Source organism: Nicotiana tabacum, chromosome 22, assembly GCF_000715075.1.
Source record: "Nicotiana tabacum cultivar K326 chromosome 22, ASM71507v2, whole genome shotgun sequence".
Lineage (NCBI taxonomy): Eukaryota > Viridiplantae > Streptophyta > Magnoliopsida > Solanales > Solanaceae > Nicotiana > Nicotiana tabacum.
The window spans coordinates 6,773,327-6,782,629 of NC_134101.1; the positions used below are offsets into that span (position 1 = coordinate 6,773,327).

The following is a 9,303-nucleotide window of genomic DNA, read 5'->3' on the forward strand; positions in this document are numbered from 1 at the left end:
GGTGTTTGTCATACTTGGCTTTTGTGAGAGATGTTGATGTAGATACTCCTACTATTAATTCAGTACCGGTAGTGAGAGACTTTTCGGATGTATTTCCTATAGACCTGCCGGGTATGCCGCCCGACAGGGATATTGATTTCGGTATCGACTTGGCGCAGGGCACTCAACCCATTTCTATTCCTCTGTATCGTACGACACCAACTGAGTTAAAAGAATTGAAAGAGCAACTTCAGGAGCTCCTTGAAAAGGGGTTTATTAGGCCTAGTGTGTCACCTTGGGGTGCACCGGTTCTGTTTGTGAAAAAGAAATATGGTACTATGCGGATGTGCATTGATTATAGGCAGTTGAACAAAGTTACAATCAAGAATAAATATCCATTACCGCGTATTGATGATTTATTTGACCAGCTTCAGGGAGCGAGGGTGTTCTCCAAAATTGATTTGAGGTCTGGGTATCACCAATTAAAAATTCGGGATTCGGATATTCTAAAGACGGCATTCAGGGCACGTTATGGCCACTATGAATTTCTTGTGATGTCTTTTGGGCTAACCAATGCCCCAACAGTATTTATGCATTTGATGAATTGTATATTTCAGCCATATCTTGATTTATTTGTCGTAGTATTCATTTATGATATTATGGTGTACTCACGTAGCCAGGAGGAGCATGCACAATACTTGGGTATTGTATTACAGAGGATGAGAGAGGAGAAACTTTATGCCAAATTCTCTAAGTGTGAGTTCTGGCTTAGTTCGGTGGCATTCTTGGGACATATAGTGTCCAGTGAAAGTATTAAGGTGGATCCAAAGAAAATAGAGGCAGTTCAGAATTGGCCCAGACCATCCTCAGTTACTGAGATTCAGAGTTTTCTCGGCTTCGCCGGTTATTATCGTCGTTTCGTGGAGGGTTTCTTGTCTGTTGCATTGCCTATGACTAAATTGACCCAGAAAGGTGCTCCGTTCAGGTGGTCGGATGAATGTGAAGAGAGCTTTCAGAAGCTCAAGACAGCTTTGACTACAGCTCCAGTATTGGTGTTGCCTACAGGTTCAGAGTCTTATACTGTGTATTGTGACGCGTCGCGGATTGGTCTCGTCGCAGTACTTATGCAACACGGTAGGGTGATTGCCTATGCTTCCAGATAGTTAAATGTACATGAGAAGAATTATCCAGTCCACGATCTTAAGTTAGCAGCTATTGTTCATGCCTTGAAAATTTGGCGGCATTACTTGTACGGTGTCCAGTGTGAGGTATATACCGATCATCGGAGCCTACAATATTTGTTTAAACAGAAGGATCTTAACTTGCGGCAGCGAAGGTGGTTTGAGGTCAATCGGACGTGATTTGATAGGTTCCGAAGTCGTTTGTAGAAATTGGACATTTCAAAGTTCATTAGGCTTGAATCTATGTGTGATTCGTGTTTTAGTGTTGTTGGATGTGATCTGAAGGCTCGACTAAGTTCGTATGATATTTTAGGACTTGTTAGTACATTTGGTTGAGGTCTCGGCAACCTTGGGTGAGTCTCGGATGGTTAACAGATCAAATTCAGACTTAGAAATAGCTGAAGTTTCTACCCTCTGTTGCAATCGCACCTGCGGAAATTCCATCGCAGGTGCGAGCTCGCAGAAGCGAGCCTTTCAAGCGCAGATGCGCAAATGGACTGTGGGGCAGTGGTTGCAGGTACAAGGGAAATTCCGCACCTGCGTGAGCACTGATGCGGAGGGACATGTGCAGAAGCGGCTTACGCAAGAGCGCAAATAGGCACGCAGATGCGGGCAAATTTCAGCATTCAAAAGGTATAAATTATTTTATTTCTTTACATGTTCCTCTACAACGTTAATCCCTTTAATTCTTCTAGGTTTTTGCCAAAATTTCTCTTTATTAGGCTTTGTGGCTTCGATTGTTTTTTGTATTAGGATTTTCAAGTGGTAAATCAACTAATTATTCCATGAGTGGGATTTGTTTTTAATTCACATTCCCCTAATTGAAGCCCAATTCACATCACCTAGAAGATTGAAGTACGTTACCCTTCCATGTAATTTTAAGCTTCTTCAAGAAGCAAAAGGGAACCATCAAAATTCAGTTAATTCATAGTCCATTTACTCACCAACTCTTTTTTCTAATTTCTTGCATTTTGTTCTTGGGTTGTATTGTTAAAGGTCACTTGGTTCAGAAAGGTTAGTGGGTTCCTCTTATTTTGCATTTTTTCTCAATTGGGTTTCTTAAAGTTTCTATCTTTTGATGTTCTTTATCTAAATTTGCATCCATGATAATTTGCTTCGCTTATTGCTGCATTGTTTATACAGAAAGTGAGTTTCTTTCTCTTGTTATGTATTTTCCTCAATTGGGTTTCTTAATATTACTCGCAGTTTGTATCAATTGATCATTTGTTTCACTTATGGCTGCGTTGTTTATGCAATCTTCTTTTTTTCCATTAGTTACAGAAAGTGGGTTATACAATTTTTCTCAATTGGGTTTCTTAAAGTTTGTACCTTTTTGAGATTTTGATCCAAATTTGCATCAATTGATTATTTGTTAGTTATCAAAGGAAAAATAGGTGAGATTTCGAGAAAATAAATCGGGCATAAACTTGTTTGATCAACTATTCTTCACTCTCTATAGGAGGAGCAGGGATGGTGCTACAATACAATTATTTAATAAAGTTGTAACTTATGTTGTATGTTTATTTAGGTTTTCTTCTTCAGAGAGTATCAAATTTTAGGCTAGGAGTTGTGTTCTGAGATTGTTCGACTAGTTATCTGCTAATTGAGTATCTTTAATTTACTGAGCCAGGTAAATAAGATGCTCTTATATGGGCATTGAAAGGTTGTCATTGACATTTTGCAGTAAATTTAAACATATTTGATAAACAGATTTAACAAAGGAGTCTTGGACAAAAAACATGAATAATACCTAAAGATAGTACACAATACTAATTTGGAGATGTCTATTTTTGAAATTGTCAATTGGTAATGAAGAGGAGTTATTAGCCCATGTTTTCCTTTACTTCCTTGATTTTTGTCTTCCATGGCGTCTCATCATTGTCTAATTAACGAAATGCAGTGCACTTATATTTCATCTTCTTGTGGACTAGCAAACATTGAGCAAGCATACAGATATTGAGCAGGTATTTCGGATTTCTGAAAAGCATATCTGCATTTTTTGTATTTTTGCACTGTGTTTCAGCATTTCAGTACATCGTTTCTGTGTTTCTGCAGTTTCGGCATTCCTGCACTGCGTTTCTGTATTTTCTGCTCTTTGCACGGCGCTTTCTGCATTTTTTCACAACATTTCGGCATTTTCTGAATTTTTGCAGTGTTTCAGCATTTCTGCACAATGTTTCTACATTTCTGCAATTTTTGCACATTATTTTTGGGTTTCTGCACAGTTTCTGAAATTTCTGCATTTCTGGACAGTATTTTTGCATTTATGCAGAGTTTTTGCATTTTCTGCATTTCTGCACAGCGTTTCGGTAATTTTTGCATTTTTGCACAGTATTTTTGCGTTTTTGCACAGTTTTTCCTCATTTTCTGCATTTATATACAGCGTTTCAGAAATTTCTGTATATCTGGACAGTGTTTTTTGCGTTTCTTCGAAGTTTTTCTGCATTTTCTGCATTTCTGCACAGCGTTTCAGCAATGTTTGCATTTCTGCAGTGTTTTTGCATTTCTGCACAGTTTTACTGCATTTCTGCACAGCGTTTCGGCAATTTCTGCGATTCTGCACAGTGTTTCTGCATTTCCTATGCAGCATTTCGGTATTTCTGCATAGTATTTCTGTATTTTCTGAATAGTGTATTTTATGCACATTATTTCTGGGTTTCTGTGCTGCATTTCAGAAATTTCTACATTTTTGGACAGTATTTTTTGCGTTTCTGCATAGTTTTTCTGCATTTTCTATATTTCTGCATAATATTTCGGCAATTTTTGCGCGTGGCATTGGTAATGTTTATTCGACACTTTGTTAAAAATATGACTTTCATTTCTTTACATCGGATGAAGCATTTAGTGCAGTGTTTGGAAAGGAGCAGCCTGGTCGAATACGATGGTATGGTAGATCAGTGACAACAAGTACTCTGAAAAAAGATGAGGAAATCAGCAAGCTCCAATAAAAGCATAACAATGAAGTCTCTACTTTGAAAGAAGAAATGCAAGAAATGAGAGAAGAAATGTAAGAATTGAGGCAATTGCGTCATTGCTTTAATCTATTGGTGCAAAACAATCCTGGACTAAATGTTCAAGATATACCAGCATTTTTCATTATTATTAATAAGACTAGAGCATGATATGTGCGTTTATTTGCTTATTTGTAGTAACTCTACATTAAAATAAAGGTATTATGAGCTAACCATGTATTAATTTATCTCTAGAGAATTTACTTAACTAGCAATTCCTTGCTTAGATGCTGCCTCACCAAGGGTGAAGATAGAAATAGATATAAAATGCATCACTGAGAAAAGATTTCATCTCCAAGAATTAAAAGCACGTCTTTGTTAATTGTTGTGATTCTCCCTATCCCCACCTCCCTTTTTTTTTTTTTAAAATTAATATCTTTTTAATGATCTTATTCATCACCTCTAATTGATTTTTAAAAAAGGCTGACCTCGTAAAATTCTAATTAAAAGAAGGTAATTCTTGAATTCTTTTCTAAATCGTCTTAGTTTCAGCACACAGCATAAGCTGAAATTTATATCATGTTATTAGTTGTTGTTAATCACCAGAACAGCTGCAGAAGTTGTTATGCTTCCCCTAGTACTACCGAAACATTTGCTCAGTGTGCTCAACTTGCTTTAAGCAAACCATAACTCTAATGTGACTAACAAACAGAAAAATGGATATTTCTTTGAGCAATACAGACTACAACATCAGTGCGGACTTTTTCCCTAAGCACCTGGAGCAGAAGTAAATGTCCACATCTCTTATGGCAAGGTTGCGGCTACTCCTTGTTTATTTCTGTTAAGATCGGGAACCCGGGTAGTGTGGAATTTAACCAAACAACGGTATAATGACAATAATAAAGATAATGCAAGTTGATAACAACGACAATTAAAGCATATAAAGAGACACCAATTTAATGTGGTTCAGTCAGTGTGACTTACGTCCACAAGCGGATAGGAGCAATTTTAAAGGAGATTTGTTTGGGTATTCTTTCAACAGATGTACTGGATGAAAATGGGCTAACTAAATGGACATTTTACAGAAATGATAGAAGTAGAATTGGCAAAAGAAAACAATAATTACCCTCATTCCTCCAATCACCAATAGAGCTGAACAGCTAGGATGAAAGACACAAGAGTGGAACTGATTCTCATGGATGCAATCACCGGTGGTCAATGACCAAACTTTAACGGACTCCTCACTTACTGATGCCAGTAGATCACCATTGAGATCCCAACAAAGGTAGTTCACCACTCCAGAATGTCCCTATAAACACATTTACTTTGGGATGACTGGAAGATCCAGAAAATACAAAAGTGCCAGAAACATAAATTGATCGAGTAACAGTCAATTTAATCCACCAAAAGAGGGAAGGTAACGATGAACCTGGAAAGACTGTAGTTGCCTGTCATTTTCGACGTCAAAGATTGAAACCACCTTATCTGATGCGGCAGCCAGCTGATGACCAGTTATGGGCTGGAATCTCACTTGTGCACTGCCTCCTTGCAACAAATAGAAAGAGGAGACAAATTGAAGATAGTTCAATGCAAAATTATCACCTATAGTTAATCGAACGAGGTGCGGCATTTGTCGACGTTGTTAACTTTAAGGCAACGTTTCCTTGGTTGTATATTTGGAGAAATAGAAATAAACTTCATGCATTTGTGCTTTGTTCATACACTTGGAGAAATTTACATATATTTTTTTGTTGTCGTTGGCTGGTTGTCACTACCCAAATTTTCCTCCGTAGGATGTCATGATGATACCTAGTTTTAAAGACTAGGTAAGCCTAACACTTACTGAATTAGAGATGACTCAACCAAAAAGTATTAAATATGAAATAGAAATTTCTTACAATCCCAAAACCGGTAGTACAGTCACAAGCTTTACAGAGTTTACTAGAAAAATCTCTAAATACAACTGTTCTAGAATAGAATCAACAGTGCAGGAAAATATCAGAAAGTGACTCTGAGGCCTGCGAACGGGACAACAGGTATACCTTAAGTCTACACAACAATGTCTAATCTATTAGCAAGATTATCAACAACTCTGAGGTACCTGGATTTGCACAAAAATGTGTAGAATAGTAGCATGAGTACACCACAGCGGTAAGTATCAAGCCTAACCTCGGTAGAGTAGTGACGAGGCGAGGTCAAGACACCGACCGGACATGTAAACCTGTACAAAAGGCAACATAAAACTAACAAGGAAAGAATATCAATGTAAGGCCAATAACGGGAGAAATTACAATTCAAATCAACAATGAGAACACGGATAACAACGAGAAAATAATCAAGTAATTAAGCAACAATATAGTGAGAGTACAAATGACATATGAATGAGTTCAAGTAAGGAATCATATGACAAATCAATCAATTAAATTATTTATGATGCATGTATTTCAACATAAATTATCCGAGATATCACTCCTCGAAATCTCAACTCATGATTCACAACTCCCAATTCTTACACACGTGGCATCTTGTACCCATAGCTTCCGAATCACTTTTGTATGGCAAAATCCTGGTGCTACCATGTGTATAATTTCCGTATCAATATCAACCAAGACGATCAATGAATAATTTAAACACAATTAAATACAATTTTCAAATTAAATACAGCGAAGCATCATGAGTCATTAAGCCAATTTAGGATTTAAATAAGATAAAATAGTGGAGAGGTTGTACAAATAGAAAATCAATTGAGTTTAGTTTAGAAGTATATGAGATCCGAGAAAATATTGTATTTATACAAAATAATACATTCAACCAAGTTTTAACGAGATAAATATGGGATTTATTAAAGTAAAATAAAATAATAAATTTTCACTGAAATTACACGACAATAAGATAATGAGAAGATTGAGATATCAATTAGAGTAAAAATATAATCACCATTTAATTTAGTAAATCTCCGAATAAGATATGAGTTTTATTTTTGAAAGACACACAAGGGGAACAACTTGAAAATTCTTTCATTTACCTCTGCTATATTCTCAGCAACTTAACATATCACACAGGCTGCATGACTCGCACAAGGAGTCAATATTGTTCCATTTTTAATATACTGACAGTTAAATGATCAAAATACAATGAAGTGATTTAAGAAACCACAGTAACCGTTCTAACATGAAATATATCATGAGAATCACAATCAGAATTAACCTTAATATCACAATAATTTCATATCTGTACATTTGGTGCAGCGTGCAACCCCATCCCATACAATATTAATCATATATGTTGCGGCGTGCAACACGATCTCACACAATAATAATCATATCTGTTGCGGCATGCAACACGATTTCTCACAATAATAAATCATATTTGTTGCGGCGTGCAACCCGATTCCTTACAATAATAAATTATATCTGTTGCGACGTGTAACCCGATCCCTTACAATAATAAATCATATTTGTTGCAGGTGCAACCCGATCCTCAAGCAACACAAATTAGGCAACCAATTTACAACCAACTAGGGTATATCACAAAATCAAAAGAAATAACGAGGCTACACAAAGAAGTCACAACTAATGAAAAAGGCTACACGATAGCTCACGAAATCAAATAGAAAGCAAATGACAATCCATAAGCCAAGGCACAATTTTTGAGAATCAATTGACAATTAAGGCATGTAGCAGGTAAAGCATGAATTCAATGAGTGATTACAATTAACAATTAGCATATAAGGTTGAACTTGACAACAAGGATGGAACATGTGCTAACAATTTCAAGTAAAGCACGAACAAACAATTTTAACAACAAAAGATATAATCATGAAACGATATTTACAATCAATTGTATAAAGGAGCCTAACGGTCTAAACCTGTCAAATACCACATATAGGTCGTGTAACCACTCGTCACCTCGCGTACACGACCTTTACATGACACGAATGACACAATCATCTCAAATCCTAAGGGGTGATTTTCCCCATACAAAGTTAGACAAGATACTTACTTTAACGAAGTTAGGTCGATATTCCAAAATAGCTTTCTTGTACAAAATGACCTTCGAACGGCTCCAATCTTTATTGCCGAATCTGAATTTTAAAGGTTTGCAATTCAACAAACGGCCAAACACCAGCGACCATGACCGAAAACTAGCGATGACGAACTCGACCTCAACTCTCTTTGTGGTGGTTTAAAGTCTGATTGGCGATGGTTCTTGGACTAATTTATAGCTGAGATTAAGCTCTGGTTTTTCATGTTTTTGGAGCTGATTTTACTGTGTTCTTGAGGCTGTTTTGTGGTGTCTTAGATTTGATTTTCGAGACTGTTGTTTTGGACGGTTTTGCAGCTATTTTTGAGGTGGAGATGTGCGTTTTTAAGGTTGAAGAGAGCGGGTATAGTGGCTGGTTTTAGGGCTGTTTTGGGTGGTTTTCGGGGCTGTAATTTTGATGGTTTTGAGGCTGTAAATTGGTGGTTTTGGGGCCTAATTTCAGCAGGTTTTGGGGAGGTTTCTGGGCTGGAATTTGGGGTGTTTGGAGCTGATTTTTGCAGCTATTTTCTGGTCTTTGGTGGTGGTTTAATGGAGGTTTTATGGCTGAACTTTCATGGCCGTTTGGGGCTAGATTTGGGATATTTTTCAGCTCATTTTTTGAGTGATTCTGTGGGTAATATTTACTTGAATTTAAGGATGTTTTGTGACTGTGTAATAGAGGTTTTATGGCTGAATCTCTGATCATTTTTAGAAGTTTCAAGATGTGGTATTAATGAAGGTTTTCAGGCGGGTTTCATGGAGGAAGAGGGTGGCTCTCATGGCTGAACTAAAGATAAGAAGAAGGATTTTTGGGCTTTTGCTGGCAGCCTTTTTGGACCTCTAGCTCTAAGGTCTTTTTTTGCCCTTCCCTGTTTTCCGTATTCTCTTTCTTTTTTATGTTTTTTTTTTCAAGTTTGATCCTGAATCGTTCGAAAACCAAACTCGACCACATATGCAAGTTATAATACACATTACGAAACTGCTCGAGATCTTAAGCCGCTGAACGGAATGCTAATTCTCAAAATGACATGTCGGGTCGTTACATTCTCCACCTCTTAAACAAACGTTCCTCCTCGAACGTGCTAAGAATTATTCTGAGGTTATCAAATTGCTGATTTTACTCTTACACATATACTCGCGGGTGATCCCATGTCTCCCCAATTATCATA

The 9,303-nt window shown here is 37.0% G+C and overlaps 1 protein-coding gene and 1 long non-coding RNA gene across 8 annotated transcripts; one reads left to right on the plus strand and one right to left on the minus strand.

Annotated features, from left to right (window-relative positions):
- Positions 1-1,677: 1,677 nt before the first annotated feature.
- Positions 1,678-4,135, plus strand: LOC142176383 (uncharacterized). Of its 2 annotated transcripts, none has more exons than XR_012704938.1 (3): positions 1,678-1,793; positions 3,061-3,124; positions 3,999-4,135. It is a non-coding gene; the product is annotated as an uncharacterized LOC142176383 (long non-coding RNA). The 2 variants fall into 2 exon arrangements; XR_012704937.1 differs by lacking the exon at positions 1,678-1,793 and adding an exon at positions 1,839-2,174.
- Positions 3,916-9,013, minus strand: LOC107799026 (transcriptional corepressor LEUNIG_HOMOLOG-like). Of its 6 annotated transcripts, none has more exons than XM_075243877.1 (4): positions 8,114-9,012; positions 5,541-6,354; positions 5,238-5,420; positions 3,916-4,072 (listed from the first exon to the last, which is right to left on the minus strand). In XM_075243877.1, exons 2-4 carry the CDS (start codon positions 5,739-5,741, stop codon positions 4,055-4,057), a joined length of 402 nt encoding a protein of 133 aa, XP_075099978.1. In that variant the 5' UTR covers positions 5,742-6,354; positions 8,114-9,012; the 3' UTR covers positions 3,916-4,054. The 6 variants fall into 6 exon arrangements, 1 of the variants encoding a protein (XP_075099978.1); XR_012704932.1 differs by lacking the exon at positions 3,916-4,072 and adding an exon at positions 4,673-4,949; XR_012704935.1 differs by lacking the exon at positions 3,916-4,072 and having other exon boundaries at positions 5,043-5,420; positions 5,541-5,649; positions 6,213-6,354.
- Between the last annotated feature and the right edge of the window lie 290 nt (positions 9,014-9,303).

Excerpts from the sequence above, each read along its gene's own strand:
- LOC107799026 (XM_075243877.1), bottom strand. The coding sequence starts at position 5,741 with ATGCCGCACCTCGTTCGATTAACTATAGGTGATAATTTTGCATTGAAC. Across the intron at positions 5,421-5,540 it reads GGCAACTACAGTCTTTCCAG|GGACATTCTGGAGTGGTGAA; the intron begins GTTCATCGTTAC and ends ATGTGTTTATAG.